General features: G+C 55.8%; 1 protein-coding gene across 2 annotated transcripts in view; it reads left to right on the top strand.

Annotated features, from left to right (window-relative positions):
• Positions 1-20,001, top strand: part of ENG (endoglin) — a 33,819-nt gene that overhangs the window by 6,450 nt on the left and 7,368 nt on the right. The window contains exons 2-8 of one of the 2 annotated variants that reach the window (XM_047768492.1): positions 2,396-2,538; positions 13,623-13,763; positions 16,829-16,994; positions 17,694-17,859; positions 18,141-18,267; positions 18,945-19,119; positions 19,356-19,498. In XM_047768492.1, coding sequence (XP_047624448.1) covers positions 2,396-2,538; positions 13,623-13,763; positions 16,829-16,994; positions 17,694-17,859; positions 18,141-18,267; positions 18,945-19,119; positions 19,356-19,498 — 1,061 coding nt within the window. Of the gene's footprint in view, positions 1-2,392; positions 2,539-13,622; positions 13,764-16,828; positions 16,995-17,693; positions 17,860-18,140; positions 18,268-18,944; positions 19,120-19,355; positions 19,499-20,001 lie in introns of both variants that reach the window. The other variant, XM_047768491.1, reaches the window with a different exon arrangement.

Genomic DNA, 20,001 nt, shown 5'->3' with positions numbered 1-20,001 from the left:
CCAGGTCAGTCGGTCGGTCTCTCACAGGGTCACCCAGGCCCCCAGCGGCGCCTCCAACAACCCAGGTCCCAGGAGGCCCTGGAGTTTCCCTTGGTGCCAGGGGATTGTTTTCAGCTCTGTCTGGGCCCGCCTCCGGCTCCGGGAGACGGGCCCCGGGCGTCACACTCCCTCCTGTCTCCCCATTCTCGTCTGCGGGGTGGGGGCGGCCAGGACTCGAAAAGGCCCCAAAATAAATGGACCTCTTATCTGATCTCCCAGCCTGGCCTGTTATCTGATCATTACATAATGGCCAGGCCTGTGGCCTCTCCCGCTGACGGCATGGAGGAGGTGGCCCCGGGCGGCCCCAGTGATCCGGGAGGAACTGGGGTTCCTGGAAGTCTGGGGAGGGGGCAGGGAAAGTCCGAAGGGAAGGAAGAAGGCGCTGCGCTAATCTGCGGGCCAGACCCCGGGTCGTGTGGGGAGAGTAGGTCCAAGCCCGGCCTGGTCAGCCGTGTGCTGTGACTCTGGCCTCTCCGGGCTTCAGTCACCCACCTGCAGAGGGGGACTAGGTGACAGCCAAGAAGGGTTCACTGATAGGGACAGGGCATGGGGGGCGCACGGAGGGGCCTGGAGGGTCCCGGGGGGTGGGAGAGCAGGAGAACCTTCCAGCCCTTGAGTCTACGTGAGCCTGAGACACCAGCCACCTCCCTCTTGGAGGGCCCTCACCTGCTGGCCACCCCATCCCACCATTTCACCTGTCCCCTTAGACTGCTGATTCTTCACCAGTGGCCTAAGCCAATCAAATGATTGTCCTAGGAAGGGCTTCAACCACCTTTATGGGTAGTATGGGTGCTTACAGTCCTTAGCTCACTAGGAAACCGAAGCCCAGAGTGAAATAGTTCACCAAAGCCACAGAAGCTACGATGGGTTGGGCTTGAGATTCAAACCCAGGACAGCCTGGCTCCAGGTTAAAATCTTGCTTTTCCCGCAAATGCCTGTTACCCAGGCGCTCGGCGGGGGGGGGGGGGGAGGGCACGGCAAGGACTTAGAAGCCAAACATCCTTGTCCCGAAGCTGCCCTTCCCGAGGTGTTGCTGGCGGGTGGTGTGGCCGTGGCCGTGGCCGTGGCCGCGGCTGGGGCGGCCATCTTGCGTCCTTCTCTGACCTCTGGGGGTCCTGAGCCAACGAGGCGGTGGAAAGCGGAGAAGGAGGCCGGGTCAGGCCAAAGACAGCCCCACAGCCTGGGATTCGGAAGACGCCTCCCCCCGGCCCCTCGGAGCTGGCGTCGGCGGGACGTGTGGCCCGTCCCTCCCCGCCCATCTTTGATCTCCAAGAAAACAGGAAGTGAGCGCGACAAGATGGAGACACAACCTTCCAAACAGTCTCCCCTTCTCTGTCCTCCTTCCCTCCTCCGGAGCACCCCCTCTTCCCCGGCACATTCCTTAGGACGAGGTGTAGGGGCCTCGTTTCCTCTTCCTTCTCTGCTGGGTCAGGGTGACATTCCAATCCCTTCCCTCAGGACCTGTGTTTCCGGGCGGCGGGCTCTGCGGCCTGCTCCTTCTGCCGCCCTCCGAACCTGGGCTTCCCTCGGTCCCTCGCGTCCAGGAGATGCTCAACCCTCCCCGGCCCGCTCCTCCCAGCCGCCTTGAGGCACAAGAGGGGGTGTGTGGTCGCAGACCCTTTGGCGCAAACCAGCCTGGGGGCCTGGGTGCAGGTACATGTGGGCCCTGCCCACCTTGAGGGTTGCCAGGTGTGGCAAATGAAAATATAGGCTATCCCGTTACATTTCAATTTCAGAGAAACGGTGAAAAAAGTTTTAGGATGAGCATGCCCCATGTGGAGCTCCCATTGTGGCACAGCCGAAACAAATGCGACTAGCATCCATGAGGAGGCAGGTTCGATTCCTGGCCTTGCTCAGTGTTCAGGGATCCGATGGTGCCATGAGCTGTGGTGCAGGTCGAAGATGTAGCTTGGATCCTGCGTTGCTGTGGCTGTGGGGTAGGCTGGCAGCTGCAGCTCCGATTAGACCCTTAGCCTGGGAACTTCCGTATGCTGCCAGTGCTGCCCTAAAAAGCAAAAAAAAAAAAAAAAGGCCCATGCAATGTTTGGAAGATACTTATACTTTTAAAAAATTACTTATTTTTTGACTCATTCAAATGTTACCGGATATCCTGCATTTTATCTGTCAACCCTACACCTACTAGCAACGTGACCCTGGGCAAGTGCCTTTTCTTTTCGGAGGCTCCGTTTCTTCATCTGTGGAATGGGTAGAATGATATCTACCTCATAGGGTAGCCGTGGCGATGCAATAAAGCCCTTAGCCGGTGTCAAGCCCTCAGGTGATGTTTGGAAAGTGGGAGCAGTTTTCACCACCTTGTTCTTAACTGGAGCTCTCTCTGCCTATGCTTCCCTAGCAGGTCTTGCAGAAGGAGTCCATTGCAACCTACAGCCTGTGGACCCCAAGGTGACATACACCACGAGCCAGGTTTCTGAGGGCTGTGTGGCTCACGTCCCCAATGCCACCATGGGCGTCCACATCCTCTTCTTGGAATTCTCAAAGGTGAGTGCCCAATGGCAGAGGGTCCAGAAAACGGCCATGGGTCCGTGGGATGAAGGGAGCCTTCCTTGTGGCTGTCCCTGGAGCAGTGGGCTGCGTCCTCACCAGGGTCCCTGCCAGGAAGGTGACATGGGTAGCTCACAGGGCCCATCAGGGGCAGCATTTCCGGGGCAGGCTTCTGGATGCCCCCACAAGACCCAGGTGGGGAGGGCCGGGTTTGGCCAGCAATGGAGGGAAGAGCCAGGCAAGCTGTTGCTTGGGTACTTCCAGTGGCGGGGAGCTCACTGCTTCTCAGTGGACATGACTCGACTCTAGGCAGCTTTGACCTTGAGAAAGGGCTGCCTTCAGTTGGGCCCCAATCTCCCTTCCTGGAATGTCACCCCTGGAACACTGTGACCCGGCCAGGTAGCCCCCCAGACACCTCCCAGATGACATCATCTCAGCGACTCCTCTCCCCTCTTGCAAGAAGGTCCACCATGAGTTTACCTGAGTCCCTCTTGAGAATAGTAATAACACACTTATTGAGCGCTTGCTGTGTGCTAGGTTCCGTGCTAGCCTATCGAGGGCCAGGCACTAATTTAAGGACCTCACGTGTACGAAGCCTCCCCTCTGTCAGGGTCCGTTTCCCCACTTTGGGGAGGAGCGGCCTGTGGCAGGCCTAGAGAGGTGAAATCGCATGCCTGAGGCCAGAGTTCACACTAGATCCCCGGAGACCCCAAGCTAGGCCGTCACCTGGCTCCCCAGTGGGTCTCAGTGTTCTGGCAGCATCTGGCCTGCCTGGGCTGGTGGCCACATCTGGCGGTGTCAGCTTGGGATGAACTTGCGGCCCCCGAAACTGTTAGCTTGCCCTGCGTTTGTGCAGTGATAAGACGGTGCCCAGACCACCAATATCGGGGGGCCTGCTCCCCACCACCCTGCCTGCCGCGAGGACTGTGGGCCTCGATAATCCCCAAGGTGCAGATAGTGCCACACACACGTTCTGTGGTTTCCATGGCCATTGTAGTGTTTTTCAAGTCGGGTGATGGCATGAAAAATGAGGTTGCCTTCTGGAGGTTCATTCTGTTGGTTCTGATGCTCAGGTCTCTGTGCCTCTTCTCGGTGACCGGGACCCCCTTAGCCTCAATCACTCAACAGTGGCCAAAGAAGGCTCTTGGCCAAGCGCCCAGGCCCATGGGAGACAGGGGAGTAGACAGAGAGCCAGAAGCCAGGCGATTAGTGCCTTCCGGGCAGGGGTAGCCCCGCTGCTGTGGGATTAGACAGGGCTTCCTGGAGGAAGCAAAAATGCTAAGGACCATCAGGGACTCCTGGAGTGGAAGGAGGCCTAGGGGAAGAGCAGAGGACAGAGGGACTGCACGGGCAGGGCAGTGGGCCTTGACTGGGGTCAGCCACACATGGGCTGCGGTGGCGGGAGCTTACGGTTCACCACGGGGCAGGCCTGGGGAGATGAACAAGGCCCCGTTGCCACAGTAAGGGGTTCGGTCTTTATCCTGTGGGCAGGGACAGTCATTAGAGGGTTTTTAGGGGCATGACAGGGTACCGTTGCAACACATCATCCTAGAGCTGATGACAGCACAATCTCCCCGTCACCCTCTGCCTCTTTGGAAGAATTCAGCCCATGGAGTGTCCAGCTTTTAACTCAAGGAGCCGGGCTGCAGGCTCCAGGACTTGCTGGGTGTGTTTGTTTGAGGTGGTGATGAAGAGGGCTGGGTTTCGGGGAAAAGGGGGCTCCAGTTCTGGATCCGTCAGTGGCCAGTACCTTGTGCCTGGGCAAGCAGAGAGGGCTCCTTTTCCCTGCGCTCCAATAGCCACGCGTTCCTTGGGCTCCAGGACTCACCAAAGAATCATGGAGCAGCAGATCTGGCTCAGGACCTGGAGTAGACCAATGACTGTTGGCTGGATGTATGTATGAATGATTGAATGAACGGCTGGGCTCTGGAGCCAGATAATCTTCGAATTGAACCTTACCCTCCTGACCCCTGACAGGGGCATGACCTTGGACCTCCTCTCCCAAGCCTTGGTTTTCTATGGGAAACACGTGGAGATGATAAGATAATCATATCTACCTCACCAGGGGGCGGTGAGAATCCAGCAGGCAAAATATTGAGCGCCAACCTGCCCAAAGCCACAACTCTGTGTACAGTCGCTGTGCCTGTAGTTTTGTTTGTTTAATGGCTGTACCCGTGGCATATGGAGGTTCCAGGCTAGGGGTGCAATCAGAGCTGTAGCTGCAGGCCTATGCCACGGCCACAGCCACGCCAGATCCGAGCCACGCCAGTCACTTACCCCATAGCTCCTGACAATGCCAGATCCTTAGCCCAACAAGCAAGGCCAAGGATGGAACCCGTGTCCTCATGGATCCTAGTTGGGTTCGTGACAACTGAGCCATGACAGGAACTCCTGCCTGCTGTTATGAGGTCATCTCCTCCGTGGGCTCCCTGTCTCACTTGTTGATACCCTCATTTGGCCGGGCTCACTACGTGTCCAGAATATCTTCACGTCAGTCAACTAGTTTGATCCCTAAGGGTTATTGCTGCTGGGGGCTGAAGTGGGGGCTGTGAATCCATTTGCGGAGGGAGCCATGGAGTTCTGGCCTGATGGTACTGGGTGCTCTTGGCCTCCTGGCCCCAAGGAGGGGGCCAGACTCTACGGCTGTGACACTGAAAGACCAGTGGTCTCCCTGGAAGGCACTTCCTCCCCAGACAGCCCCCAGGAAGCGGGGTCTACGGCCCAACAGACCCCCTCAACCAGCCCTCGCCAGGTGCCTGCTCTGTGACCACCCTGTGCTGGGCATTGAAGGTGCAGAGAGACAGCAAACCTGGCCTTGCCCTTGAGCCTCTCCCGAGGGAGGCAGAGGTGAGCATCAGCAGCCCTGGTCCCGAGTGATGGAAGCAGCAGTGGGGGAGGGGGTCGAGGATCTCTGGGCCCTGGGAGGATGAGCACCACATAGGATGGGAAGGGGGCATTAGGGAAGAAACTCCAGCCAGACAGAGAGGGGTGGCAAGGGCATTCCAGGCAGAGGGGAACTGCATGAGCAAAGGCCTAGAGGCAAGAACACGAGCTGGCAGCCGAAGCGCGTGGGTGGCGGCCGTCTCAGCAGCCAGCCCGATCCCTCCCGACATATGGCCGCCTTCAAACCCTGGCACAGAGAAACGGCTTTCCTGTCCATCCCTGCGTGGCCTCTGAATCCTCAGATTTCCTGTGGGTGGGCAGCAGATGAGTTGTGGCGGCCAAGAGCCTCGGGGAAGAGAGGTTCGGGGAGTGTGTGTGCTAGGGAGGCTTGCAGACAGATGAAGGGGCCGCTGGGCAGGGGCTCTATCTCGCTGGGTCCCCGAAGGGCAGGCCGGAGCCTGGATTCCGGGAGGGGGCCCAGGGTCACATCCTGACCCGCGGAGACAGGAAACCGGCCTGGTGTCTCAGCGGTTCCCGTCAGGCCGACTACGCAGATCTGCTGTCCTCCTAACAAACCCCAGGCGGCCAGACCAGAGCCAGGGCAGCCGATGATTCACCCCACTTCGGGGCAAACTCGGGGCGCCGACGCCACCTCACTCCCCCCCCCCCCCCGCCGCAGAGAGAGGCTCTGGTGCTGGGCTCTGGCACTGACTCCCTCCTGGCCAGAGGAGCAAACAAGACTGCTCAGGCAGCAGGAAAGCAGGGGGCCCACCAGCTCCCCCAGACCAGCCTGGGAGGCTAGAAAGGGCTGTGGGAGGCAGGGCAGTCCTCAGACCTGGGCAAGGGAGCCCCTACTTGGGCCCCACGATTCCCAGCCCCGCTCTGGCCTGCTTCCAGGTGGGGGATCTTCAGGGCCAAAGGGACCTGCATCCCACCCCTTGTCGCTGCCCTGGGTACCCAGGACTCCAGAATTTCCTGCCCCACTGTGCTGAGCCTCCTCCTGGGGTCGGATGGGGCTCTTTCGTGTCCTTTCCTCTAGAGCGGGCACTGTGTGGCTGCGGTCAGGTTCCCTACACCTGGAGGGTGGCCCAGGTGACTAAGGGTGGGCATTGCTGGTGCAGGGAGAAAGCAGACCTGTCCTCTGCCCTGGAGCCACTCATGGGGAAGGCAGAGGTGGGCAGCCCTGGTACTGACTCGGCGATGGCGGGGAAGGATACAGGGAGCTGCTCGGCCGAGCTTGGGCATCCGGGCTGGGTTGTCCGTATGTGTCCACATGAAGAGAACTGGGGTGAACTGGGGCTAGGGCTGCCATTTGTGTGCTTGTTCCAGTTCTTACAGAGCTCAAGGGCAAGCTTGGTGGAGGGGCGTGGATTGGGGGGGCTGGACAGACTACGCAGGGATTAGATCTGCTCTTCACTGCTGTATCCCTGGTGTCCAGCTCAGGGTCACCAAGAATAAACGTTGGATGGGTGGATGGGTGGATGGATGGATGGATGGACGGATGGATGAACGGACGGACGGACAGTGGAAGGAAGGGAATATATATACGTGTGTCTAAGCATTTGCGGATTGGCCATCCCCAGGAGGTTAGTGGTGTCACTGGCTGTTTGGGGACGTTAGCCTTGTTTTCCACCAAAGCTCCTGGAGCACAGAGTTTGCCTTCTTTCCTGGCCCCTTTGAGAAGCACGGAAGCCCCAGGCGGGGGCCCAGTGCTGGCCTCTCAGACAAATGAACTGGGGAGGTGGGAAGGGCGTGGGCTGACCAGGGACCCTCAGCTGGGGAAAGTAGCGTGTCTCTCTCGGGAGTTCTAGAAGCCCCTTCTATGGTCACCCGGCTGGGGACCACAACTCTCAGATGCCAAACACCGGGAGCCCCAGGAGGCAGGACGGAATCCAGGGGCCGCACAATACCAGACCGTCACCGAGCCTGGTTCCCCCCCACACAGATGGGGAGGCTGAGGCCCCGAGAGGGGATGCTGCAGTGAGGTGTGGCTGAAGCATGTCCCAATCCTGGCTAACTGCCACCCAGCCCCAAGGCCCACCTCCCCAGCCACATGGCAGCCCTTGGGATGAGTGCGCAGGGAGGGACTCGAGGGAGTAAAACCCATCGACCACCGTGTATTTAGCCGGGCCCTGAACAACCCGCTTTGCAGGCAGAAAATCCTCACGGAATCCTCACAAGTCTGCGAAGTGGGCATATTGTGAAGCCCATTTTCCAGATCAGGAAGCCGAGGCTCAGAGGGGGGAAGGAACTACCCAGGGTCACAGACTCATGACTGAGCCCATGTCTGAATGCAGGTCAGTCCGGCTTTGACCTCCGTGGCCTGCTCCCCGGCCTGCATGTGCTGTCTGAGTCTGCCGGGGTGGATAGCACAGGGCCAGCCGGCTCCAACCTGGCCGGCTCCAGTCTGGCCCTAGGAGGGTGGGGGCCACAGGCAGCCCCAAGTCTCCACTCCTAGAAGAATTGCTGGAAGCGACTTTCTATAAGTGGCTACTAGCGCTTAGGGCCTCCTCACCGAAATCCCCCCTTCCTGCCACCGACTGCTGGGCCAACAATGGCGTCTTGGGACATGGGTCCAAAAATAGAAACATGGTCTCCCGCCCACTGGCTCGGGGAGGGGGCCGGGCCGGCCCAGGTCGCAGAGCTGGAGGTGAGGGGCTGGCTGGCCTGCCCGCCTCGGCTGGGCTCCCAGAATTCCCAGAATGCCTTCGGGAAGACGGGGAACTTGGGGTGGGGGCCAAGCCAGGCCCCTTTCTTTGCCTTTGGGCTCTGGGATGGGAGGGAAGAGGGAAGTTTGAGCATGTGAATGGTTGCGTCGATGAGTCAGGACCATGGGATGGAAGGGTTTGCTGTGGAAACCCTGACTGGATTTTTCTGGCAACCGGCTGGTCTTCGGCTCGGCCTGGGAGCTCAGAGACCCCACAGAGCCCAGCTCTCCAGCCTTCCTGAGTTTCCTCACGGCTCACCTGCTGTGTGGCCCTGGCCCCTGTCTGTCCCTCTCTGGGCCTCCGTCCCCATGCCCTCCCCCCAGCCCCCAGCTCTACAGGGGACGGGGACTTGGTGGCCACTGAGTGGTGGGGTTGGTGGGGAAGCCGGGGGAGCACAGCTGAGTGTCCTGACAAATGTCACGAAGCTCCAGTCTCCTAATTTCCTCACCCCCATCACGACCCGACCCTGACCTCTGCTTCCCTTTTTTAACTTCCTTTATTCAGAGCCCCACCTCACTGCAGTTCCCGACCCTGTCCCTCTGCCCCCCCCAACAGATGGGGACACTGAGGCACAGAGAACCGGGCGCTGCAGAGCAGCAGCAGGAATGGACATCCGCAGGGCTCTTTCCTCCCAGCTCCAGGGCTGCGCTCCCGGCCACTCTCTGTCACCTGCAGTGCCTCGGCCCCTGGGCATGCACCAAAGGGCAGAGGATGGATGGCCTCGTCCGCTGCAGCCCAGGGCATCTCCAAACCACGGGGCCCATCTCCTCACCAAGTGTGGGCCTCAAGGTTCACTCCTCTAGCGAGGCGGCCAGGGGGTGCTGGGTAGTGACAATCTGTGGGGACCGTCTGGGAGCAGCAGGGATGAGCGGGAGGACGGGGTCCAGGCGGGCTGCCCAGGTCTGGCACCCACTCGGATGTGCGCTGGGTACCTGACTTTGCCACTCACTGGAAGTCCCCTTGGCAGGTGCCGTCCCTGGGCCCCAACGGCTGCATCTGTGAAAGGGGAGAGAACGTGACCCTGCTTTGGTGAGAGCGTAGCCCAGGGCCGGGCACAGCTCAGGTGGAACCATGTGAGATTAGTGATATTCGATTGTTGGTTTTTTCAACAGCTTTATTGTGAAAACATCTGCATTTAAAGTATACGGGGGGTAGTTCCCATCGTGGCGCAGTGGTTAACGAATCCGACTAGGAACCATGAGGTTGTGGGTTCGGTCCCTGCCCTTGCTCAGTGGGTTAACGATCCGGCGTTGCTGTGAGCTGTGGTATAGGTTGCAGACACAGCTCGGATCCTGCGTTGCTGTGGCTCTGGCGTAGGCCGGTGGCTGCAGCTCCGACTGGACCCCTAGCCTGGGAACCTCCATATTTCTTTGGGAGTGGCCCAAAGAAATAGCAAAAAGACAAAAAATAAATAAATAAATAAATAAAAAATAAAGTGTACAGGGGAGGAAGTTCCCACCATGGCTCAGCGGAAACGAATCTGACTAGCATCCACGAGGACACAGATTCGATCCCTGGCCTCGCTCAGTGGGTTAAGGATCCAGCATTGCCATGAGCTGCTGTGTAGGTCACAGACATGGCTCGGATCCCACATTACTGTGGCTGTGGTGTAGGCTGGCAGCTACAGCGCTGATTCAACCCCTAGCTTGAAAATTTCCAAATGCCACGGGTACAGCCCTAAAAAAATTAAATTAAATTAAATCGTACAGGTGAGGAGTTCCCTTTGTGGCTCAATGGAAACAAAACCAACTAGTATCCATGAGGGCATGGGTTTGATCCCTGGCCCCACTCAGTGGGTTAAATGATCCGGATCTGCCCCTGCCATGAACTGTGGTGTAGGTCGCAGACATGACTCGGAGCTGGTGTTGCTGTGGCTGTGGTGTAGGCTGGCAGCTGCAGCTCTGATTCCACCCCTAGCCTGGGAACTTCCATGTGCCGCAGGTGCGACCCTAAAAAGGGGGACAGGTGAGTGATTTTTATCACAAACACAGGGTTGTGTGATCATATTCAATTGTTCAAGTTAATAATACATAGGCAGTTAAGGTAAGAAAGCTGGGGTGGGTTCAGACATGTCAGCTGTGCCCAGGCCTTTCCTGGAATCACCAGCCAACGTCGGGGGGGTGGGCTTCCCTTCACTCTGGTTAATTTCAAGCAGCGATCACTATCCTAGAACAAAATGTTACTCTGGTATTTAGATTGGTATTTTATATTTCACCAAAATATGATATTAAATCCAGTATTTAATTCTTAAAGTGTTTAGAATGCATATATATATATATATATATATATATATTGTCTTTCTGCCATTTCTTGGGCCGTTCCCGTGGCACATGGAGGTTCCCAGGCTAGGGGTCAAATCGGAGCTGTAGCCGCCAGCCTACACCACAGCCACAGCAACACAGGATCCGAGCGGCGTCTGCAACCTGCACCACAGTTCACAGCAACGCCGGATCCTTAACCCACTGAGCAAGGCCAGGGATCAAACCCGCAACCTCATGGTTCCTAGTCGGATTCATTAACAACTGAGCCATGACGGGAACTCCAAGGATGCATATTTTAAAAAAATTGTTGAAACAAAATATCTTAAAAGCCAAAAGTTATCAACCCATTAGAAAACATTAATCAAATATGTGAACTTATCCAAACTTAAATTTGAGACATATCATTTCAGTCTACCAGAAATTAACATAAACGTAATTATTCAAAAATAAGCAGCCTATGGGAGTTCCCGCTGTGGCACAGTGAGTTAAGAATTTGCAGCAGCTCAGGTTGCTGTGGAGACGTGGGCTCGATCCCCAGCCTGGCACAGTGGGTTAAAGGATCCGGCTTTGCGGCATCAGTTGCAGCTCAGATTCTATCCCTGGCCTGGGAACTTCTGTATGCTGCAGGTGCAGCCAGAAAGAAAGAAAGAAAGAAAGAGAGAAAAAGAGAAAGAGAGAAAGAGAGCAAAGAAAGGCAACCTAAATAGCTCATTTAAAAAATTATTTATGAAACGATTTTTTTTTTTAGAACCACAGCTGGGTATATGGATGTTTCCAGGCTAGGGGGTCGAATTGGAGCTACAGCTGCTGGCCTACGCCACAGCCACAGCCACAGCAACTCGGATCCAGTCGTGTCTACAACCTACACCACAGCTCACAGCAATGCCAGATTCCCGATCCACTGAGGAGGCCAGGGATCAAATCCGCATCTTCATGGATTCGAGTTGGAATAGTTTCCGCTAAGCCACAACGGGAACTCCTTTATGAAACATTGAAAGTGAAATAATATTCTTTGCTCTTTTTTGTTTCAAAGAGCAAACCTTTACAAAGAGTGATTATGGTGTCATTATTGAGTTACGGAAATATTTCTGGGCAGATTTTTCCAGCAGCTGAAACACTCTCTCTGGCTCTGTAATATCAGTTGGGGAAATGGCCAGGAGATAAATAGAAGTTAAATCTAAAATCTTTCCACTGGTGTCTTCATCCTGAACTATCTTTCCCATTTTTGCTAAGTTTGAGGAGATTTGGGGGAGTCAGCTTTTTGTCTCTTTGGAGAGACTGACAGCTTTTGCAAGCAGCTGGAGTTTGTGTTTCTGTAAAGCGTTTGCATTCATCATTGTCCTTGTGCGTTCCTGGTGGGGCTTCTAAGTCACATACCTGTCTCAGCTTCAGGAGTCACCTGTTCATATGCCACTGGTTCAGAGAGGCTTTTAGCTGAGCAGGGGTTCTTCTCGCAATAGAAGCTCTGCCTTGTGGATTGCTGTGTTCTTTTTCTTCTTGGGAATAAGAAGGTACAGAAAAATGTGATGGGGAGTTCCCATCGTGGCTCAGTGGTAACAAACCCGACTAGTATCCATGACGATGGGGGTTCGATCCCGGGCCTTCTCAGTGGGTTAAGGATCTGGCATTGATTGCCATGAGCTGCGGTGTAGGTCGAAGACTCCGCTGGGATTCCAAGTTGCTGTGGCTGTGGTGTAGGCTGGCAGATGCAAGCCCGATTCAACCCCCAGCCTGGGAACTTCCATATGCTGCAGGTGCAGCCCTAAAAAGCCAAAAAAAATTAAAGTAAATTGAAAAAGAAAAACATCATGGGACAGAATAGTGGTTGAGAGGGGAGGCCTGCCCCGGTCCACATTTTAGCTCCATCCTTACTTGCTGTGTGATCATGGGCAAACGACTTAACCTCTCTGTACTGTTTCCTCATTGGTAAGTGAGAATAACAATGATAACTCTTAGGGTTGTTGTGAGGATTAAATGACTCAACATGTAAAGCGCTTAGAATGGACCAAGCACATAGTAAGCACTATGTAAGTGTTAGGTATTATTATTGTTGTTGTTGTTGTTATGAAAGCATCCTAAATGCATACACTGTGATCAATTAAAAATTTTAATGCAGTCAGGGACTTCCCTGGTGGCTCAGTGGTTAAGGACGTGCGTGGTGTGGTCACTGCCGCAGCTTGGGTCGCTGCTGTGGCACGGGTTCCGTCCCTGGCCCCAGAACTTCCACATGCCACAGGCACGGCCACAAAAAATTTTTTTTAGTGCAGTCGGTACCTCTCAAGACAGAAATGACTTCAACTTCACATCCTTATATGTTATCAAAATAATGGTATTCTATCAATAAAAATATGGGTATTTAGTACTTTAAAATTGTAAGACAAACAAAAATATTGTAAAATGGGGAGTACTATTGTAGGACGTTTTGGGGGGGCCATACATGCAGCCTATGGACGTTTCCAGTCTAGGGGTCGAATCAGAGCTGTAGCTGCCGGACACAGCCACAGCCACACCAGATCCGAGCCTCATCTGTGAAATACACCACAGCTCACAGCAATGCTGGATCCTTTAACGCACTGAGCTGGGCCAGGGATCGAATTCATATCCTCGTGGATATTAGTCAGACTCATTTCTGCTGAGCCACAGCGGGAACTCCCACTATTATAGTACTTTCAAAGAGTCAGACAAATAAGAATATTGCCTCAGCACTCTTGCATAGGGACCGAGAAAGGGCACAGGGTACACTTAGGTCAATACACCTGTTCACAGGCCTGGTACAGAGCAGGTGCTCAGTGGAAATAACAAACCTCGACTCAGTACTGGATAAAGTTCAGGCTCGTTGCAGCTTTAAGTAAATCTCCTTGGGTGGAGTTCCCTTGGGCACAGCAGGTTAAGGATCTGGTGATTTTTCACTGCATCGGCTCATGTCGCTGCTATGGCGCAGGTTTGGTCCCTGACCCAGGAACTTCCTCTGACCACACCCATGGCAAACAAACAAACAAACTCCTTGGATTTCCTTGGACTCATTTCCTTCATTTGTCCAGCAACTATTTTCTGGGTGCCTCCTGAGGGCCAGGCACGGTCCTGGGCTCAGAGAGACAGGGGCAGACCAGCTGGGCAGGGAGAATGGAGTGGAAGCGGATGAAAAGAAATGGTCACGCCTCATCTGGGCGGCACAGCCTGTGCAAGCTGACTGCTCTGTGTGTGTGTCTCTTGCCTGCTTCCATCTCAGGAGGAGTCAACCCTGGAGCTGACTGTCCAGATGACCAACCCAAACGGCGCCCGGCCCCAAGAGGTGCTCCTGATCCTCAGTGTGAACAAGAATATCCACCTGACGTTGCAGGTTCCAGAAATCCCACTCCACTTGGCCTACGTGAGTGTGTTACTTTCAACCCCAGCCTCAGGCCCTGACGGCGGGAGGCCCCTGCGGGTCACCTCTGCGGGCCCAGGTCTTCTGCTTCTCTCTTTCATTCTGACATTCGTCGCCAGGGCCTGGCCTGCTGCATCTCCTGGGGCCCTCGAGAGAGAACCCCAAGGGTAACAGGACCTGGGGTGGAGTCCACAGCGGGAGCTGGGGATCAGGGTCAAGTGCAACCCTGGCCAACTCCCGTCCTCGCTCCTAGCCTCAATTTTCCCATCTGTCCAATGGGAGAATTGGAGTCAATGATATTCCATCAAATAATCTTGTCACTGTCTTTGAAAAGGTTACAAAAACTTTGAAAATATTTATGTAGAGGGGCAAAAGGTCAGGAAGAACGCTAAGAGTGGTGACGGCCGGGGAGTGAGAACAGGACACTGTCCGTTTTGTGCTTTCCATTTTGTCGAATTTGCAAGATTTGCTCTAACGAACACAGCCTACATTGGAGAAAAAGTGTTTTTTAAAAATTCAAATTTGAAGCACAGACATGTCCACCTAGAGAGAGGAGGTCAACTGGCTGAACCCCCACAACCAGGGGGGCGCTCAGGGCTGGGGGCACAGGGGTGGACCATCCCACTGCCTCCTCCACATGGAAGGCCCTGGGAGGGGGCCCCCAGATGTGAGCAGCTGTTGTTTACAGCAGAGGGGAGAGAGCCAGAGCCTGGGGAAGATAACGAGTGGGAGAGAACAGCAGCGTAAAATGGAAACGGAAAGAGGGCGGGCCTGTTGTGGGAGGAACAGACCGACGCTCAGACCATAGCGTTAGAGGAAGGGAGAGGAGCTGGGGACCTGAAGACAGACCCCGATCCACGGTGGCCTGGGAGACGGGCCAGACCCAAAAAGAAGTTGTGGGTGTGGGACTGATGGCAGGGACAGCCCAGAGGCAGCCGGAGCTGGCCAGCACCAAAGTCTGGGGAGGGAAGGAGCAGGTGGAAACTAACCAGGAGGACAGAGCTGGACCAACCCCAAGGGGCCCGTCCCTCCGCTCCCCGCTCAGGCAAGCGAGGCCCTGCCACCTCTCCTCCTCCCTCTCAAATCTCCTCCATTCCCTTCCCCCTTCCCAATCCTGGACCCTCAGGGACCTAGGCCCCAGGGGCTCTGAGTGATGCAGGGGGCAGCCGGAAGATCACGGCAGCCACAGCCTGGCCTCAGCCACGCCTTCCTCCCGGGGCCAAGAATACACGGGGTTGGTGGGGGGGCACCGCCAGGGCGGCGGGCGGCCTCTGGCCTGCAGCTTCCGGAGTCAGGATGCCACTGGAGGCGACAGAGAGGCTGCCGAGGCAGGCCAGGTCACTGGGGCCACAGCCTGACTGGGGGCGCAGGCCTCTGTGCCAGACCCAGAGCCAGGAGATGGACAAATGCTTTGCCCTCGAATTCTTAGTACCTCCCGGTTTTATAGAGATGACCCTGAGGGTCAGGTGGGTAAAAGTGCCCCCTGAGGATCTAGATCTCCAGCTTAAAACCACTGCTCCAGGAGTTCCCGTCATGGCGCAGTGGTTAATGAATCCGACTAGGAACTATGAGGTTGCAGGTTCGGTCCCTGCCCTTGCTCAGTGGGTTAACAATTCGGCATTGCCGTGAGCTGTGGTGTAGGTCGCAGACGCGGCTCGGATCCCGCGTTGCTGTGGCTCTGGTGCAGGCCGGTGGCTACAGCTCCGATTTGACCCCAAGCCTGGGAACCTCCATATGCCGCGGGAGCGGCCCAAGAAATAGCAAAAAGACAAAAAAAAAAAAAAAAACCACTGCTCCAGCCCTTCCATGGGGTGGGGGCTGGGTTCCTCGCCCAGGTGCTCATCACTTTGCCCCCTTGTTAAAGTCCTGCTCCATTCCGGGTGGACCATTCTATGCTGTCTTGCCTATTGCCACTGTCAGGCAGTCCCGCTTAGTATCTAGCCTGAAGCCCTCATGCTGCTGTTGCTTTGGCGCAATGCCTCTGGCTTTGGAGATGGAAAGAAAAAGAACTCCAAGCCAGTGGCCCAAAAGCTTTCTCTGAATCCTTTGGCTTCAACAGAGCACCTGCCCCAGGAAATCCTTCCTATTTCCTTCCCCGGTCCCCCAGGGTCTCTCCTGAAGCACGCGCAGTGGAGGCAATGAGGTGCTGGAGACACCCAGCTTCTCGTCCTTGTCCCTCCAGAGGACGTGTCTCGCTCCTTTGCTTCTTATTAAATAATATCTTCTCTCTTCTGTTGCTTCAGATGACAGAAATGGCTGGTTTCTGGATGGTAATATTGCCCAGGCAGAGCTCATCCCTGTTTATCTTCCACTTGTTCTTTTTTTTTTTTTTTGTCTTTTCACGGCTGCGCCCAAGGCATATGGAGGTCCCAGGCTAGGGGTCCAATCGGAGCCACAACTGCCAGCCTACATCACAGCCACAGCAACGCCGGATCCTGAAGCCACTGGAGTGAGGCCAGGGCTCGAACCCGCGTCCTCATGGTTCCTAGTCAGATTTGCTTCCTCTGTGCTATGATGGGAACTCCTCTTTCACTCATTCTTTTATCCATCCATTTCTTCTCTTCTCCCTTCTCCCTTCCCATGTGCAGGGAGCACCTGCTGTGTGCCAGGTATCAGGGTGAACCTGCCATGTCAGGATCCCCAGTGCTAGGCCCAGGGCCCGGCACAAAGTCCGACAAACATTTCTCAGTGCCTACTATGCGTCAGGCACCATGCAGGGATGGGCAAGGCAGGCATTGTCCTTCATAGACCCTTAGAATGTGGGGCAGCCACCTGAGGTCATAAATGTGGGTTGAATGAGGATGACTATGAAAGGGTGGGAGGGTGGTGTTTGCACACCAAGGTATGTCCATCCAGGCCCCCAGGTATGCAAAGGAGATGGTGCAGATCTGGCTCTGGGGGGCCCCTGTTAGGGGGCTGCGGGCTGACTTCAGATGCGCTAGCCTCAGCCCTGGCCGCCTCTGCTCAGCCAACCAGCCGCCTCCTCAAATTACCTCCTGACTTTCTGCACGGGACAGAGGGGACTCAGGCCCAGGAATGGCACTCTGAGCCTCCACGTGTCTCTCCAGGATTCCAAGCTGGTCTTCCTCCAAGGGGCCCCCAAAGCCGTGATCACAGAGCTGCCACCCTCCACTACCAAGAATCAGCTCTTCCTCTGGGCAAATACAAAGGGCTCCATCATCTCTGCTGCTGAGCTGGACAATCCCCAAAGCATCCTCCTCCGTCTGGACCAAGGTCAGCTTCCCCCACAGCCTCTCTGGGCTCAGGACTCAGCTCTGGAGGAATCTGAATTCCTCTGGTTCTTTCCTCACGTGGACACGAAGGCAAGGAGAGGGGACACGGTTTGCCCCAGATCGCACACAGCAAGTCAGTGCTCTATTAGGACAGTTGAGTCCTCCTTCACCAACTATGAGATTGAACCATGCGAAATGGCTGCTCTTTGTCAATTGTCTGACCTACAAAACAAGCACTTTCATATTGGTTGTTGTGCACCTCCTCATGCCAAGCCCTATGCTAGCATTTGGTGACTCTGAGGGGACAAATCCAGACCCTGCCCTCCTGGTACAAACCGTAGCGGGGAGATGATGACATACGTGTCCACAAATTCTACAACTTCAGGTCATGGTAAATTCTGTAAGAAAGATAAAAGGAAAATGATGTGTTGGTGTTTGCTGGCCTGCATCCCTAACTTATGCCATGGTGTCACACCTTAAATTAGCCCTGTGTTGGCAGATGAGGAAGCAGAGGCCAGGGACTTCCCTGGGTGACTCTGCTGTAAGCAGTGGGGGGGAGATTTGAACCCAGGTCCTCCCATGCCCCTCATTCTTTGCTGCTCCATCCTGCTCACCCTATGGTTACTGTGGACAAGGGTGGCCCTATTTATTAGATGCCAGTCTGCTCCAGGAGAGGACTGAGATGTGCTTGTTTCCACAGCCCCGACGTCACCATCCCGCTGCACCCTGGAACCCCGCAAGGACATGGGCCACACGCTGGAATGGAAGTCTCACACCCAGGCCTCGGTCCTGGGCTGCCACCTGGAAGGGGTGACTGGCCACAAGGAGGCGCACATCCTGAGGGTCCTGCCCGGCTCAGAGGCTTGGTAAGGACGTCCGCCTCCGCCCCGCCCCCCCGCCCTTTCCAACTCTCAGCCCCGCCCCTGGCCGGGTTAGAGTACAGTCGCCCCCACTTATCTCTAGGCCCCGCCCATTTCCATGCCCATCCCACAGACCCACAATCCACCAGGTTAAGAGCGTAGCCTTTGCTCGCCCGACCCCCAGCTTCATCTGGGTCCCCACAAGTCCAGGTCAAGCCCCTCCGCCCCTCGCCGGCCCCCCACAGTCACACCTGCCCGCACTGATGCGGGGGCGTGTTTCCCCACAGGCCCCGGACAGTGACGGTGGAGGTGGAGCTGAGCTGTGCTTTGAGGGATCCCGAGGCAGTGCTCATCTTGCAGGGTCCGCCCTACGTGTCCTGGCTCATCGACGCCAACCACAACGTGAAGGCCTGGGTGAGTCTTGCTCTGAGACCCAGACAGCCCCCTTCAGGTCTCCTCAAAGCTCCCCAAAGCAAAAACCCAAACTCCCTGCACCATCACCCTAGCCCTGAGCCTTTACACATGATAATCCTTCTGCCCTCCACCTCTCCCATGCACTACCTTCAGACCCTGACCTAGATGGCTCCTCCTCCAGGAAGCCTTCCATCATCCCTTAGGGAGGTTCCTAGCCCATCCCAAGGGGGGTCAGGGAAGTTTTCTGGAGAGGTGAACCCTAAGCAGAACTGAAAGACAAACAGGGAGCTCCCGTTGTGGCTCAGCGGAAACGAATCTGACTAGTATCCATGAGGATGCAGGGTCCATCCCTGGCCTCGCTCAGTGGGTTAAGGAATCGGCGTTGCCATGAGCTGTGGTTGAGGTCACAGATGCAGCTCGGATCCCGGGTTGCTGAGGCTGTGGCGTAGGCCAGCTGCTTCAGTTCCGATTGGACCCCTAGCCTGTGAACCTCCATATGCGGCGGGTGCGGCCCTAATAAGACAAAAGACAGAGGGTGAGGGGAGGTGGCCCCGGGCAGGGGAACCAGCAGAAGGAAAGGAGAGAGCAGGACTGAGGCCTGGCAAACCCTGTCTAGCCTGCGGGCACCCCCTGATGGTGTCTGTGGCTCTCCGCTCTGCCTCTCTCCCCCTCCCTAGACCACTGGTGAATACTCCTTCAAGATCTTTCCAGGCAGTAACATCCAAGGCGTCAACCTCCCAGACACACGCCAAGGCCTGCTGGAGGAGGCTCGGAAGCTCAACGCCAGTGTGATAGCATCTTTTGTAGAGCTCCCTCTGGCTAGCGTCATCTCTCTGCAGGACGGCAGCTGTGGTGAGCATCCGGCTCCCTTTCCTTGCCTCCCCGCCTCCCCCTGCCCTCTCCCTGGCTCGGTGGTCACGTCAAGCTGCTGTGTGCACTGAACGTTGCATCAGCTGGTCAGAGCCCCATTTTCCCCATCGGCAACTTGGGGACAATGAGAGTACGGAGCTAGCTGTAGATGTGTGTAGTGCCTAAGGGCTCAGTGAGCCCGCCTTGACTGTCTGCCGGCCATCTCTGCTACCCTGCAGGCAGTGGGCCGCAGCCCTCACCCACACCGGTCCAGATCACCCCTCCCGGGGAGGGCTGCAACCAGGACCTGCTCCTGTCCCTGATCCAGCCCAGGTGCTCCGACGACGTCATGACTCTGGTACTCAGGAAAGATCTCATCTCGGTAAGGGCACCCCTGGCCTCCGGTCCAGGTGACGTGGGCAGCTGGTCCTTCCTCTAGCCCAAGAACCTTGGGGTCCTGATCCAGGCAGGAGGATGAATCACATCCCTCTGCAAGCCTCAGTTTTCCCACTTGTAAAATGGGGTTGATAATGGTCCCTCCTGTGCGGTGAGAATTACCTGCGCCGGATGTGGTCAGTAAATGCTCAATAAATAGGTCCTGAATGGTCATCATTATTCATCCTAAATGCAGGCTGAGCCGAGGGGCCCCGCAGAATATCCACACAATATGATCTCTGCCTGATTGAAGAACAGGGATATTTATTATAAAAGTAACACAGGCTTTTTTCAAACGTGGAAAAATTAGAAAGGAAGAAAATCGCAGTCTCCCCACCTAAAGACAATGGCTACCAACAAATTTGGTGTGTTTTCTTTTTGGAATGTTTTCTCTGTGTTTTTCTTTTGTTTTTACTTAAAAAAAAATTTTTTTATGGCTACACCCATGGC

Source organism: Phacochoerus africanus, chromosome 2, assembly GCF_016906955.1.
Source record: "Phacochoerus africanus isolate WHEZ1 chromosome 2, ROS_Pafr_v1, whole genome shotgun sequence".
Taxonomy (NCBI): Eukaryota; Metazoa; Chordata; class Mammalia; order Artiodactyla; family Suidae; genus Phacochoerus; species Phacochoerus africanus.
This window is presented reverse-complemented; position numbering and strand designations above follow the sequence as displayed.